The sequence below is a fragment of the Clarias gariepinus genome, chromosome 15 (genome assembly GCF_024256425.1).
Source record: "Clarias gariepinus isolate MV-2021 ecotype Netherlands chromosome 15, CGAR_prim_01v2, whole genome shotgun sequence".
Classification (NCBI taxonomy): Eukaryota; Metazoa; Chordata; class Actinopteri; order Siluriformes; family Clariidae; genus Clarias; species Clarias gariepinus.
The window spans coordinates 11,995,228-12,012,177 of NC_071114.1; the positions used below are offsets into that span (position 1 = coordinate 11,995,228).

At 39.1% G+C, this 16,950-nt stretch overlaps 1 protein-coding gene across 4 annotated transcripts in view; it reads right to left on the minus strand.

Moving 5' to 3' along the window:
- Positions 1-753: 753 nt before the first annotated feature.
- The window catches only part of nlgn1 (neuroligin 1), a 281,977-nt gene continuing 265,780 nt past the window's right edge, over positions 754-16,950 (minus strand). For all 4 annotated transcript variants that reach the window (XM_053513370.1, XM_053513372.1, XM_053513371.1 and 1 more), the window contains 3 exons: positions 11,772-11,984; positions 7,376-8,165; positions 754-6,028 (listed from right to left, as the gene is read on the minus strand). In XM_053513370.1, coding sequence (XP_053369345.1) covers positions 5,194-6,028; positions 7,376-8,165; positions 11,772-11,984 — 1,838 coding nt within the window. In that variant the 3' untranslated portion in view covers positions 754-5,193. The remainder of the gene's footprint in view (positions 6,029-7,375; positions 8,166-11,771; positions 11,985-16,950) is intronic.

The window sequence follows — 16,950 nt, forward strand, 5'->3', positions numbered from 1 at the left end:
CCTGTGGTTCATATACTGTAAAATATATGATGTAAGTGATACAGAGTGATTAGCTACTGCATTTAATAAAAATAAAAAAAGGATCATTTCATTCCTCAGAACTCCTAACAGAATGGTACTTGTTCCAGGCTTCCATGTCAAGTTTTGCAAGGTGTGTATGTATTTGTATGGATGTGTGTGCATAAAAGAGAGAGAGAGAGAGAGAGAGAAGCAGAGAAGACAAAAATGTACACTGATCAGCCATATCTTTAAAACTTCAAAAATAGGTTTTGGGTTCCCCTTGTGCCACCAGGGCAGCTCGCTCAGTGATTTGGTGTCGGGTATCTGGATGTTAGTGGCAGATCCTTTGGGTGCTGTGGGTTGCAGCCATTTGTCCGGCAGATCATGGGTGCCTGATCAGAATGGGATCTGGGAAATTTGTTGTCCGGGTCGATGGCCTTAAACTCTTTTTTTGCCATGCCCTGTGTGTGCCAGGCTGTGATGCGCTGGTGCCTTTCTGTCATCGCAACTTTTTTAACAGTTTGTGCTGCATTAACCTTTCTGTGCAAATAAATTGGGCAGACTGGGCTTTAGGCTCCCCATGGGCGCAGATGGGCTGTCACCAGTTTATTGGTAAATAATTGATAATCAATGTTATTAAATTTGGTGCTGGTGTTATGGCTGATGAGTGTAAACCTTATTCTTACAAGTCAAATTTTAAAAATAAAAGAGTGATATACATTCAGCTTAATAAAATCATTTATTGTGCTCCAGAAGAGTAAGTCCTATTTAACCAGAAATAAAGACATAATGACAAATAATCTACATTACAACTGCCCTCTGATATGGTTCCCATGAACAAGCATTCTGATCATCCCTTTGAAGCTTAGATAGAACAAAAAGAAAAAAGAAAATGGAAAAAAAATGTAAATGCCACTCGATGTTGTAATACATTCAGTCATGAGGCTCATCCTGTTGATGGTGTGTGAGATTGAGCCCTGCAGCTCTCCTTGGTAACTGATGTTTCCCAGCTCTCACCTTGGTCCTACATGCAAATATATGGGACAAATGCTCGAAGGAGCCCTCGTATGAACGCCTCATTAAATTTAAAAGCTGCTCAAAAGGAGTCTCGTTTGGAAGGGAACTCGGGGCAGGGCTGCTTTGCATATACATACCTGTATTGATTGCGTGAGTGAGGCTGTGCAGCGGGCTTTAGTTAATGCTCTAGTCTCTCCTGCACTGTATTTACTGTGCTGCTCAGTGAGAACAGTGTGGACAGGAATGCAGCAGCCCAGTGGAGGGCATATTCTAGATGGGAACATCTTGTTTGGGATGTGCTCTGTGTCACAGGTCACCCGGGCTCTGGGACAACTGCATAATTTTTTCTTTTTTTTATTCTTTTTTTCAAAGTCTCCTGTCTTATTTTCTCTCTTTTTGCACACTGGCAGTGTGCCTGTGTGTCACGGTGACTTTTCTGAATAACCCATATCTCTCTAAACCCACAAGCGCTTTAATTAATCACTCCTCAATGGCACTGCATTAGTTATAGGGCTCTGAGATTCCGAATACGCTGAGGTCAGTTGGGAAAGTGTGTAATGGGGAGGATTAGGGGGTATGTATGAGTAAAAAAAGTATATCCAGGACTAGTGTATATAATTGATATTAATATCTATCAAGATATAAGTCAGTAATGCAATTAACCAATATTTTTAGTATTCTTTGGCTTCCCCGTGAGCTAACTTTAAAATAAAACTGAACTTTATCAAGGCCATTTAAACTCAAAAATTTTTACTAGGGTATGTACTATAGTGTACTATGACAGACTATAGTGCATACCATCATACAGTATATAATAGGGTACTTCAGACATTACCAGGGGTGGCACCACAGAACTTTATAGAGTACCATGCTAGGTACTGTGGCACATAATGGGTACCGTAGAAGTACAATGGTATGTACCAGCATACTTTGGTGAAATCCATGGAACTTATTGGGTACCACGGTGGCTACCAAACATCAGTAGGTATGTAATATGGTATTTGGGTTTGTACATACTTACCATAATAGATCTATTTGTACATACTGTACTACTGGTATGGTATACTACAGGCAGTTCTGTATTATTGTCTTTAATATTAAGAATTTCAAAACATACACTATGGTATTAAGAAAAAAATTATTAGCATACTATATGAATATTATAATTATTGTACATAATAATGTAGAAAATATTTTTGACTGTATCCTGGTATGTGTTCCATAGTACCATACTATAGTACATGTACTGTTGTACTACGTGTTATAGACTGGTAGTACTATATCATCAAAGAAGTACCATGGTAGTGTCAAAAATACCTACAAAAATACCTTTAAAATTTCTTATGGGTTCTGGCCTTTAAATCGAATTTGATGTTGAATTTGACATTTGTTTAAAAATCTGAATAAATGCTTCATTGTTATTGGTTACATTTGGTAAGATTTTGAGATGCTTACAAAAGGCACAACAGCCACTTAAAACACAACTGGTATCAATCTTAAAATAAAATATTTTATTGAAGCCTGTTAAAATTATAAAAGTGTTATTTAATCTAACAATCTTACTGCCATTAACCTTTGGTGCAACCATCGTGCAAGACTGTATAGTTATTAGATTTTTTTATCAATATGAAAACAATTTAACAGTGCTTTAGTTGCTACAACATATGAAGAATTTGATCACTAAATAACCAACGTCAGGCTTCATCTTAGTTTTGTGCAATAAATATATGATCTTTGCTACAAGAAACAAATTTCTTCTCTATAATCTCTCTCTCGATATATGAGAGGTTATATATTTCAAACATATATTCACAGTTACCCCGTGGAAGTTTTTTCTTCCATTATTTGAGGGTCAAGCTGTAAATAGAGGCTAATTGGTGGTAGGGACTAAAGTTGTGAGAAGATAACTGTAGATTTGAGAGACCACCTGTGCCATAGGCTTGGTCCAGGAGAGGTAAGTCACTTTACCACATTGTTTATAATTAGAGAGCATTTCAGAAAATTTTAATGCAAATGTAATTTGCCAAATCTTTAACACCTGGTCACAACACTTATATAGAATGAACTGTTGCTTGTTGCCTTGTTGCTAGCCATTGTGAATGATAGTTAATACAATGTGTTGATTTGTACAAGGGCTCCACATATGTATTTTCATTAGAACTACAGTTGATTTATGGGATCAGCTGTCATATCGCTCACTATTAGCAAACGAGAAGTAGGAAGGATGCAAAGAGTCAACCGGTTCTGCAGCAGCCTTTTTTACTCATACACACGCATGGAGGAGTTTTAGAGAGACAAAAGAGACGCTAGCAAAGCCAAATTTTATCTGTATTTGACAGGTTACGTCACCCAATGCAATAACATGTTCAAGTGGAGAAGCTGAATAAGGGATAAACTTGCCTGTGTAGACAGAATTACATTCAGCGAAGAACAGGTGGTATTGTGGGGGGAAAAAAAGGAAAAATTAATGAATGCCTATTTAAGAACAACAGCGATGGCTGAATTAGGGCCAAAAGGAATGTGATAGACATGCTGATCAACATGGGAAATGATTTAAAATATGTTTCCAGTGATTGCGTAATATACCATGGAAACCAATTATCTACTAGTACAACCCAGTTAATATATATATATTTTTATTTGCATTTTTTTTTTCCACCGCCAACCCAGCACCTGCTGTGATCAGACGCCGGCAAAAAGAAGATAAGAGGGCCTTCAAATCTACACTGTCAGCAGAGCTTCGCTGCATCAGGAAAAAATTTATAAGCATTCATCTTTAAGTAGGGGTACAGTGGGGGACTCAATAAAGGGACACAAGCAAAGAAAATCAATGCAACCAAACACATTCCCAAGAACTAAGGTTATGCAGAATGGTTCCCGGACACTTCACTTCTTGGGACCTCTGTTATTCAGGGGACATTCTGATAAATATGGCAAAGAAAGTAAGTAAATAACAAAAGTAAAACAGGGTAAAAACAAATGAATGTAATACAGCAAGCCCGAACAAGCAAATTAAAAAGAAAGAAAAAAAGAAACATGATTATCCCACAAATGGGATCTCACACAGCAAGTGACTCACCACTATTAAAAAGTTTTACCAAGACACATTGTACAAAACTAGTCCTTAGAACCACGTTCACTCAAGCTATTTGTGAATGCACTCTATGTAGCATGTCCCTGACACCCCTCCCCACCCCATTACCAGTTTCCCACCTCCTTTTGGGAAATGTTGCCTTTGTCCGCGCCAACATATTCTCATTTTGGTAGAATTTTGGTTGCCAATCGGAGCAGTGTTTCCTCAAAACGGATCCAATGGGGAATATTTTTCTTTTTAATTAAGACTTAATCAGCAGAACAGCCACCAAGCAGATAAATTGTCATGCGCTTCGTGCTAAAAAATATCCAGCTTCCCTTTTTTGTCCTCCGGGTTCTCCATACAGACAGCACTTGTGTGATGAAGCTATATCTGCCAGAAAACCAATGACGTTCCCACCCCTATATGAACTGCTGGCAGATTCTCCAGTACTGACGCCCCAAAGTCAGAGCTTAAACAGCTTTGCGTACATATCTAGATATGTAAATAGATTCTATACAATAAAATTGTTCGCAAAAATAAATTGACCAAAAAAAAAAAAAAAACATTGTGCATATTCTTAAGAAGTTCTTGACTACCCCCTTTTTCCAGTAAAGTTATATTCCGTATGTTACAATGCCCCCTCTAAAGGAGAAAACATGCCTAAATTACGTAAGCAGCATCTCCTGTCTGCTCCAGAGAGAGTACTCAACAATTGAGTGCCTCTGGAAAACAATATATTTTCTTTCATTTACACAGGGCCTCCCACGCGCCCTCTCAGCCACAGCCTCTGTAACTCGGTAACTGAATCAAGCCATTCTTTCAAGCCAACTTGTAGTGATATTTCTATGTCAGGAAATAGGTCTGGCTTTGTCTGTCAAACCAGGATAAAAAAAATCCATCTCTGTTTGTTATTTATTATTAAATCTGAAATTGTTTTGCAATTTTCTCCTCATTTTGCATTTTTCATATAAAATGGTAGTTTTCCTCCAAGGGAGACAAAAGAAACCCCATAGGATATTCCATGTTCTGCAAAACAGTGGTAGCAGAGATATGCTTCACCAAATCCCAAATCCTTTGAGTATATATGTGCACGTGTGTGGCTATACTCTGGTTGTGGAGTGCGAATGGGGATGTGGGTGGGGCAGTGTGTTGTTGTGCTGCACTCCTGCGTAGCTGTTAAACGGATGCAATGGTCCGAGGGCGCTGGGCATGGTGCTGGGCAAGACAGTGATGGTGTTGGCGCTCATAAGCGGTACGTCGTCAGGTGAGCGACGCATGGCTAAGGTGTAGTCAGGAGGACAGCCACTCCTCAAGACAAGCGGGCACTCACGCTCCAGCTCACCACGCTTCATCTGCAGCGACATGAGCTCCTCGTCTGGTACGGGAGCCAGTTGACTGGTGGCGTTCGCGCGTTGAGGGCTTCCACGACGATGCCCATCATGTCGCCGCTTGTCCTTCTTATAGTACAGAGCAGCGAAAGCCAAGATGTTAAGAAATAGCAAAGAAGCTCCAACAGCAATGGTGACACTCAGCTCGGTAGAGTAGTCGCGTTGTTCTACCAGGAACGGCTGGTTATGATTCTGATTTTGGTTTCCATCCTGTGTGTCAGTGGGGAAAGGGGTGGGAAAGGGCCTTTTGGTGTTAGCTGGCATCTTCTTGGGAGTCCGTGGTGTCTCATCTGGAGCAGGCACCTTGGTGGTAGTGCTGGTGGATGAGACGACCTGTGTGGCCTCATTAAGAGTGTGTAAATGCGGGACCAGCTCGAGCCACAGGTTGACCTTGTTGGCCCGGTAGTGCTCCTTGACACGTGGTTTTAGGCCAATGTGCAGATACAGCTGTTCCTTCTGGTTGTACCTCGTCCACGCCACCTCCTCAAAGCGGTTGGGTTTGGTGTGGATGAACTTGGTGTCCTGTGGCACTGGTTGGTTGGGGTCACTGCAAAGTGAGAGACCATGAACCATAAGTAAGTAAGGCTTAACAATTACATACAGCACATTAGATTAAATATCATTTTAACTAACCCTGAAAAAGACATACGGAGCAAGTCAAGGCACACTGTCAACTGCCTGCACTAGGAAATATGACACTAATTTATTGCGACATGACAGTGCAGTGTTCTGTTCTATATGAAAGCCATCAGCGGTCATATACTCCCCATGGGCTTGTGCGGTCTGGCTGGGAAAAGGCTATTCCACCCCTTTATTGTTTGAAGAAATACTCAGTGACATGGAGGCATGCTTCACGGCAATAAGGAAGAGTGTCTCCTGACATCTCCCCCTGTGTTTTAATTAACAGGAAGGAGGTAAAGAACAGAAATTGTATACTTGCCAACAGCACATTTTTTTAACCCTCACTTGTGATGACAGCTTGTACTATTAAGTCAAACAAATGCTAAGTTCATTTTGTCTTACTTTAACATTATTATATAAAAGTTGAAACTCTCTTTCATTTGATACTGTATTTAATTATGAGTAAATAAGGCTAATTATAAGTCTGGAGTATAAGTAAATTACGTTTACACTGTCAGGTAAATGTGACCCAATTCCAATTTTTTGCTCATATGTGACACATATCGGATATGTTCTATGTCCGTGTAAACAGGAAAAAAACGCATGCATTCCGATCGGTTTCAGGCCTCCTTCATATGTTGAAATAAATCAGATATAAATCAGATATGTGCTAATGTGATTGTCGTATAAACAGACAGATCGGATTTCCTGAGGCATTGCGTTCTGTACGTCATTAAAACTGCGACTTCTTCGCGGTTTAATGAGTAATGTTACTTTCCGGTGGAAGCGCGTGTGGAGTTATAACATTGCAGGTGACATTAAAAAGGAAAAGCACCCAGCGCCCCACCCCCCTTTTTAATGCTTATTAGGGCTAAATAAAATTAAGAAATCAGTATTTGGTGAATGAAGTATATGCGCAGGCTGAAATTATGCCGTTTTTTTTCTTCTCCTTTTTAAAACCATGGTGACGTTGCGCGAACTTTGCATATATCGCAGAGCGTCAAGCATACTTCACCTTCCTCTATCTCGGCTAGTGTGTAGCGCAAGAACCTTCCTTAAAGTATGCGCGATGTTTCAGATGGCATGGCAAGTGTAAACACGAGTATCAGATATGAGTCACAGTTGAAAGAACGTGTAAACAGACGATCAAAAAAAATCAGATATAAGCAACAAATCAGAATTGGGCATCGAGACCTGCAGTGTAAATGTAGCCTAATAGTCTGCTTCGAAGTACCATTTAAAGAATCAACTTTTTAAACAACTTCTTATTTACCCAGTCTTAGCAAAGTTGGTCCAGTATGTCATGACCACAGCACTGAGCATCACGTCGTTCTTGGAGAAGTTGCAGGGAAAGAGCTCGGTGGGGCCGATCATAGGCAGGCCGAAGACATAAGGGATCTCGTCTCCGTGAGCTGCATCTGCCCACGCTGGCACCTGCTCCGTCTGGCAGTGGTGGTAGAAAGCGTAAAAGTAAGTGGGCGAGCCAAAGCTAGAGTGCAGGTCAGCTGTAGCCACAGCAGGTGCTACCCATTGGTGGTCAGTGAAGAGCGCCAGCAACGTTTTTCTTCGGGTCTCTGGGTTGTGCCGGTCAGCCCAGTCTGTGTACATGAACTTGATGGTCTCACGCAACACATCCTTGCCCTCTGGGTAGCCGTATAGGTCGTCCACAAAGCTGGATACTGCGTAGTCAAAATCATTGGCCTGCACACCACTATCTCCATCCACCACCAGTTCAACAAACTTGAGACCCTCACCTTGGTTTACACCAAGCATAATGTCATAGTTGAGGAACTCGCCCTGCTCCATTAAAATCTGCGGGTCGTCTGGGATCACGTCACCATCGATGACCGGGCCGAAAGCAATGTGATAGCGTGCTGGCTGAATGTCCTGCTCCACCAGCTCCTTGTAGTCCTTCCTCTGCAGGCACTCCACCAGTTCTACTGTGTCTTGATAGTCGCATCCTACCTTTCTGGCCAGCATACGTGCATATTTAGCTGGTTGGAAACTCACTGCCCAGCTGGACAGAGCTGTGCCACTCTGAGCAATGGCTCTCTGAAACAAGCCTGGTAGAAAATGACTTAAAATTAATACCATTGATGCCACCGATAACAAACAGAGAATGTTACACAGACAGACAGAGCTTAAACAGAACTCCTAATCAAGCACATTCCATGCAATATAATTGTAAATAATTGTGAACACATCATTTTTGTTATGACTGTGTTAATGTAAATTATAGCTTTTAGTACAAATGAAGAGGCATAAACATAATCAGTGGCTGTCATGGCAACTTCATGCAAATCGATTAATTTCTAGTGTGTGTGTGTGTGTGTGTGTGTGCGCGTGTGCGTGCGTGCGTGAGAGTGTGTGTGTGTGTGTGTGAGTGTGTGTGTGTGTGTGTGTGTGTGTGCTACATAGTAAGTTACTTGGTTGGCATCTGCCAGGCACTTTTGGCAAATAATTAAGTGAAAAAATGTAAAATATCACCAATTATGCATGGCATGACATTACAATTAGAGTGTGCATATTTGAACACACATTTTCCCGAGTTTAAACCTGGTTTCTCCAAACCCATTTTTTTTTCCCATGCCCATTTTTCAGCTCCTGTGATTTAGCTCTCAAACACTGAATGTCTATATTTGATGACTGTGTTTCATGTTTTATAAGGAGGGGCATAGAAGCAGGAGCTTTTGGGTAGTATTTCTCATGCATTAAGTATCAAAGGGCAGAATGCTCTTATATAACAATATGAAGTAAATAATTTATCATAATGATATGTATACTGGTACGCTCTTCTTATATACATCTACTGTAAGGTTTTCCATTCTATGCGAACCTTCCCATGGCCACAAAACAATCCTTATAATATTTTTAAGACTCATGGCTGCTATACTAGCACACCAAAAATAAAAAAAGGAAAAAGTGATAGGACAAGATATGATTTAAGTTTAAATAAAACTAAATATGTTAATGCATTCAATTTATATAGGGTCTTTTAACACTCATTGGGTTCTGTGTGTGTAAATCTGAATGACACAAGAACGCCAGTGCATCTTTTAAATTGATGAATGTCAAGGGAGAGCTGGCTGGTACAGTAGGTGGGGCTGGTCAAGACATTAGGATGGGGGAATATATAGACATCCCTTAGTCATCATATCAAAACCGTAAAACATTATTGTGTGGGTTCCCGTTGTGCCACCAAAACAGTTCTAACCCCTTGAGGCATGACTTCACAAGGTGAGATGGTTCAGCTGTTTCAGAAAGGTCAAAGTATCAGCATGCATCCAGAAAAGAAACAAGTAAGGAGGTTGCTAAAACTATTAAAATGAGGTTAAGCACTGTTAAATGCATTATAAAACCCTGGAAGGATAGTGGTGACCCAACATGTTCGAGGAAGATGTGCCTATCCTGACCAGTGCCTACCCTATAAGCCTGTTGAGATGGGATAGTTTATCAGGCGTCACCTGACAACTTGAATATACTGAATGAATATACCGAAGGTTTTTTCATCAATGGGTGTAAAAAATCCCTGATGGCCTGGGCGTATTCCGAGATAATAATCCCAGAATTCATCAGGCTCAAATTGTGAAAAAGTCGTCCAATACATAATTTACACACATGGATTGGACACCATAGATTCTACAGACCCTTAACCCCATTGAGACTATTTTGAATGTGCTGGAAAAGGCTTTAAACAGTAGTCTGACTGTACTACAGTATCATCAACACACGATCTTGGAAGAAAATGAGTGTGACTCTGAACCGAAATAAATGTTGTAACACTTGATAAGCTTATGGAAACAATGTCATGGCCATAATTAAAGGAAAAGGTGGGCCAAGGAAATATATACAGTACATTCAATTTTTTTTTTTTTTTTATCACAATTTTGGCTTTTTCCAAGTTGATCATCATTACAGTTGCTATTTTTTTCTGCTTCCAACACATCAACTTCAGAGACAAAATGTCCACTTGCTGCCTAATATATCCCACCCACTTCCAGGTGCCAATGTAATGAGATATTGTAACTGTAGTTATTTTGTGAGAAGGGACAAATTGGGATGTCTAGATGACTGGGTCAGAGCAACTTCAAAACTGCAGCTCTTGTGGGATGATCCCGGTCTGCAGTGGTCAGAACCTCAAATCAAAATGAGCCCAAGGAGGAAACCTGGTGAACCGGCAACAGGGTCTTGGGCAGCCAAGGCTCATGGATGCACATGGGGAGTGAAGGCTGGCCTGTCTAGTCCTATTGAATACTGTAGGAGATTTATTGTAGCTTTAATCCCTGAAATGGTTAATTCTGGATCCCATAGCGCATTGCTGCTTTGGTGGCAAAAGAAGGACCCACTCAATATTCGTCATAATGTTATGGCTAATTGACAGATAATAATGTATAATTAAGGTGACAAAGAAAAATAGAGGAATATCCAGCGCTGAGTAGCTTAGTGTAGTGTAATGCTGAGCTCAGGAGAATGTGAGGAAGAGACTTTTTCAGGTCAATTGGTTTATTCTCCAGATAAATCCTAGAGCAGAAATTGTAAAAATTATGATGGCCGCTTTTGAGTCCTTTGAATGAAGATGTACATACATTTTTTATAAGTAACTGCTTTTAGGTCAGACAGATTTAAAGCGTGCCAGGAGAAAGAGAAATGATGAATAATCTGATTTAATGCAGCGGCATCAAGGAGGCTATGACCTTGAAAGCTTGACAATTTTGGATCCATCGGGCAGTACAAGAACTATCTACAGAGTCAAATCCACATTCATTGGCACCAATTCATAGAACAGGGAAAGATGTTTGACGTTCCTTTAACAATCAATTGCCTGGGGTTAAAATGAATGCTGACATAGACAAGTCAGAGAATGTATTTAAAAAAAGGTTTAAAAATACAGTAGGTCAAAATATGCCTGAAACTGTTAAAAAAAAGTTGGAAATACAGCTAGATTCTTATAAAATGACTGAAATGTAACTTTGTGACCATGAACATGATATGGTTCATTAGATATGTATTAATGTGGAAGTAAAAAAAGGGTTTTGCAAGAAAAGATAAACAGCTTGAAAATGAAAATAATACAAATGATTTTAAAATCATATCCCTACAGTATATCTTTATTTGCAAACTCCAAATCCTGAGCATTACTTTGTAGAGGGTGCAAATAATTCCGGACTGCATAAGCTGTAAGTATTTTGTTATTAAAGTAGTAGTGGCAGATGATGAATGGATGTATTACTGTAGAAACAGCAAAAGCATATATGCACTGTGCAGGGTAAAAAGACACACACACACACACACACACACAAACATATGCCTCAATATGCAGTGCTGCTGCTGGATACAAAACAACAGAAAGTATGGATGGGTGCTGTTGCCAGACATAGTCATTAAGGACTGTAGTGGATTCTGCAACCGAATTAAAACCCGTCTCTACCCAGCAGGTTATTTGGACAAAAAGGGCGAGACGAATGAAATGCCCTGTGGGGATTTGCTTTGGGAGGCTTCAAAGTGTATGCACATGCGAATGAGTTGTGTTAGTGCAAAAAAAAAGAAAAGGAAAAAGGCACAAGCATCCATGCAGAAAGCACATGTAAATCTCAGGCTTGTAAATAGGGGCAACAAACACAGCATGCAAACACCAAAAAGGGACAAAAGTTGCAACCTCTGCATTGTACCTTTGGTCGAATTGCTCCAGCGGTTACCTTCAGAATAATGGGACAGTGTGAGGAGGTTCACACAGGATGCCCCGGCCCCAGATCCAAAAACTGTAATGCGTAAAGGGTCACCACCAAAGGAGGCGATGTTTTCACTAGTCCAGCGCAAGGCCTGGATTAAATCTAAGAGGCCGTAGTTGCCTTTGGCTGCCTGGTCTCCTGTGCTTAGAAAACCTGTTAAACAAGAAGAGAGCAAAGAAACAAACAGTATGGTTTAATGTTTATGTAACACAAATTTAAAGCTTTAATGCAAATAACCCAGGTGCTAACAACATCAGAGGGAAGTTAAAAGATTCTGGTATTCATCCTTCTGCCTTTTTGCACTACACTGTTTGGGCTTGTGTAGGAAAGCGAGATGATGAGACGCGGCCTTGCCCCGTCTTAACATCCATTAATTGTTGTTATGACAGTTGGCCACCTCTGGAGAGCTTAAGTAACTATCTCTTAATGGTTGTTTATTTCATAGAGCTCATGATTGCCTGACCTCCCCTGACAGAAAAAAAATAGATCATTAACCGTTATTAACCAGGAGATGGGTTTGTTTATGCTGGACTTGTTGTATATTGTATGAGAATAATTTGTGTGTGAGAGAAAATGTGGGTGGGTGGGTGTCCCATTTAAATCTATGATAATAACTCTCTACTATTAAAACACACTGCCTATAAAGTACAGTGTGTATACATTAGGTTTTATTCTTTCTATCACATGTTAAGTTTGGATTATGCTTTAAATTTGGATGTTAGGAATTTTGTTGGCATAGCTAAAAAAAAAGAACATTGAGATATTTCTTTTAAAATGTTGTGATAGTGAAGAGAAAAAGATGAAAGAAAGGTTTAAGTAAAGTACAATTGCAATGCAATCATCAGCCCATAAAACCTTTTTTTTCTTGTGTGAAAGGACAGGTTGTGTCAGACTGTTTAAATATTCTTTAAACATGAAAAGCAGCACTAAACAGGCCTTAAGCTGTGGCGAGCATAGAAATTTTTAAATAGCAGATTTCTGCTATAAACTTAGATACCCTAGACCATAGGAAGGGCTATGCTAATATCCCTAGGATTATGAAAGTAAGCCCTCATGATAGCTGAAAAGGTCAACAACTTCTGTTTGGAAATAATTCAGTGTAAAGATGCCTGTAGTTCTTTTTGTACAATATATAGGACTATCATTAGGATAAAACTGATGTTACTAAAATCGTTAATCTGCATGATTATATCGGCATATCAGGCATTTGAATTGAAGACCAAAAGTATCCAATAGATTTTTATTTAATAATACACCATTTGAATTAAGTTTTGAATTAACTGGATAACTGTACAACTGGCCCATGCTCTGGAAAAAAAAAGGAAATACATATATATTTCCTTTTCAAATACTTGAAATAGTTTTTTTGTATTAATATTATTAGCTGCTATTTGCGTAAGGACTCTTTCTCGTCTCTGCTGCTACGAAATTTGTACTGTTTTTTATCCACTGTATCATGCCATTAATTTGCACTACCTCAACCCACTATTATACTGTAGTACAGTATACAGTATTACAGTATGTTGTTTTGTGTCATGTTGTCGTGTTGCTCCCCCTGTTTGCACATTTGCATGTGCATATTATGTTGTCTTGTATAATAATGTCTTTTGCATAGTACTTTAGAATAGTTTTTGATCTTTTATGGTGTAAATTTGGTTTTAGATGGTCTTAGATAGTTAGCTAATTAGGTGTCCTAGCTAGCTAGTAAGTTTCTTTTAATTTATGTTACATGTATGTAGCACCTTGGTCCAGGAGGAATGCCGTTTCTTTTCACTGTATACTGAACTGTACAGTATATGGTTAAAATGACAATAAAAGCCCACTTGACTTGACTTGAATTGAGATACAACCTAGCGAAAAGTTATTTTCCACTTCCTGAAACATATTTTCACGCACATCTGTCCATGACTGTTCAGTTTAATGTACTGTAGCATGTATTATATTTTAATGTAACATGGAATTAAAATGAATTTTAAATATTTATAGTAACAATTAATGTTAATAGAATAATGTAACTGTGCGACTTCATGTTATCACTTACACTACGGCAGCTAGAATGTTTAATTAAAGTTTTAACATTGTTTTAACATTAATAACTAAAAAGCATCCTAATCTATTGTGAATTTAAAAGTTTTCTCTCTTGTAAATTTTTCTATGGCCATTTACATCTAAACTTTTACACAGTTGTCTTTGCTACATACGTCTCAAGTGTCTTTAGTTTTAGATTATATAAATCATCCACTATATATAAATATTAACATTCAACACTTCAAAAACACTACAGTGTAAAGTGCTGAGAGAGCGCTTTACACTTTTACAACAAAACATTTTACCATTTGCATGAACGTCTTTAAAAAAACATAACATAGGTGAGAATATACACATAGACATGAGTAACAGGAATCAAATATCATCCCTAATATAACTGACATTGTCAATACATGTTCACGATCGGTAGTGCAAATAGGGGTAAGAGAAGTAGCACTATTTACAAGGAAATCAATGTTAGAAAACAGAAAACCATGGATTGCATTTATTACCAGTTCGCAAATCATTAAAGTTAAATGATGTTGTATTCTTGACCCTAATATTGCGCAAAATCACGTTTCCACTTCCACTTAACCTGTCTATGCTTAAATACCCTCTTTCAACCAAGAGCAGGAATAAATGCTTTAGAGCTAATCTTAACAGGTGCACTAATTTAAAAGCAATAAAGCAATGCTGTTAAAGGGATACGGGGATTCTGGAAAACAATAAAGGCATAAAATGAAGATAATAGAAGCTGGATATGTACGCACAGAAAGAGAGAGAGAGAGAAAGAAAGAGAGATTTCCTTTTAGAGCATTGGTTATTCGAGATCCGGAGCGTATTTTAAATCAAGTCCTCTATTCAATTCAATTAATCTAGTTTTGTTGCTACATCAAAGGGCTGATGTCCTGGAAGCGTCCGTCATCTACAATCATGCGTTTAATTGATTCCATTTAGCCAAAGCCGCCTGTAGCACAAATCAAGAGGGCCAGCCGCGGGCTTGAAAATGATTAGCTGGCAAGCAGGCATGTTGTTAGCTGCTGATGCCATCTGAAAGAACATTTGAAATAGCCAAGAACGTTACACTAGAGCACAGTCACAGAACAGCGTTTTTCGAATTCACAAACGCCACATTCAGAGTGACTCTCAAAATGCGCCTGATAGTAAGCGCACAAAATACTGTTGCCATGGTAATATTTGGATGGTGTATAGTTGGGCTTGTGTATATATATAAATTTTTCCTGGCTCATTTCATCAGGAGAGAGTTTCAGCTGGAAAGTATTCTCATTCCCGACAATCCAACTGAAGGGTTGAGCAGGTGAGATCTGATACAACACAGTGTACTAATAAGTCTGGCACTAAAATCATTCTGAGAATTATTTGCACAGGATCAGAGCATTCGGCAAGGGCTTTGATTATAGGAAAGTACTCAGTGACTGCGGAGTGTGAGGATTTTCCAAAAAACAGCACATACTGAAATGCTTTTATCCCTCCTATACCACAGTAAAATGTTCTTTTTAGATAACTTGAAGCAGTGTTTATTAGGGTAGAGCATCCATGACACATGGGCTTGTTTCTTTCACTTACGTATAGCAGCTAGAAATAGTCTTTTCTTTACCAGCCTTCCTTTTCTCTATCTCTCTCTTTATATGGTAAGAATACAGAAACATGCACCCTGTCATGTACAGTAACTAAGAACCTGCAACCTTTCTGTAATGTAACTTGTAGCTTTACCTTTATTAAAAAACGCTGACTACTTGCAAAAATACACTGCCTGGCCAAAAAAAAAAAAAAAAAAAAAGAGCACACTCAAAGTTTTCATTAAATCACCTTCAGCTTTGATTATAGCACACAATTTAGTGGCCACTTCATGTGTGAAAATGATTCCTCATGCTCCCAGAACCTCTCTTTCACAATTTGAGTTCTGGAGTATACCTGTGCTATCAGAGAAGAAAAACCCCATTGGTGTGATACAGTACCTTGCTCATTTTGTACATTTAGGTACTGAGCTGACTTTAACACCTAAATCATAACACTACTCCCAGAGCGCACTATGCATAATGGTGCATCACTTCATGCGCTTCCTTTTTAACTAGAAAAAAAATTAACAACATCTGATCACTAAAGAGCACATTGGTTTTATCTGGTTGTTTGCGTGGTCTAGGATCTCTTCCTATCCCATAATTCTGAGTCATCTCCACTAGTGATGGATTGTTTATGAACGATTCCTTCCTTTTGAACGAGTCTTTAACATGACTCAGAAGAACGAATAACCTTGGAGCGTGATTTGTTAATTTTCAATTGGGCGCGCATACACAAAGCATCACAAAACCTCTATAGGTTATGTACAGTAAACAGAAATGAGTAGTTACCTTTGAGTCTTCTAGTCCGAATCATTCGTTCTTTTGTCACATGACTCCCATCGACGCTGTGCAATGCTTTACACAGGAAACAGAACTGAGTGGTTCTTCTCATGAGTCTCCTAGACCAAGTCGTTCATTCTTTTGTCACGTGACTCTATGCAGATGATATGCAGTGCAATAGATTTAAAAGAAGACTCATAAAAAGAGTAGAAGACTCATAAGAAGAACTGTTAAATTCTGTTTGCTGTGTAATGCACTACATCGCGTCCTTGAGAGTCATGTTTGCCCAGGGCAAACCGCCAAATATTGCCATTTTCATATAACTTAAACGTTCCTTTACCATGTCAGTTTGCTAATGATTAGTTTTAAAATCGCGGCTGGAATGGCGTGCTTTACAAAGCACCATGACTGGTACTCATCACTGACATTTGGGATTCCTTCCATAAATACTATGTAACTGTTCCCTAATAAAACCATAATTATATATTATTTTCCTTGCTAACTCTATATATTGCTCTCTTGGATACAACAATTAGCCTACTGTAATCTGCATGTGGGAAAAGACCAGAGTACTCAGAGGAAACCCCTAAACTCCAGGTATGGGAGGCGGAAATCAAACCTGGGAATCGAACCCGGATCCTGAAGGTGCGAGGCGATCCACTGAGCCACTGTGCCGCCTTTTTGTTTAATCTATTTATTATTATCTTTACATGATCTCAAGGATCTTC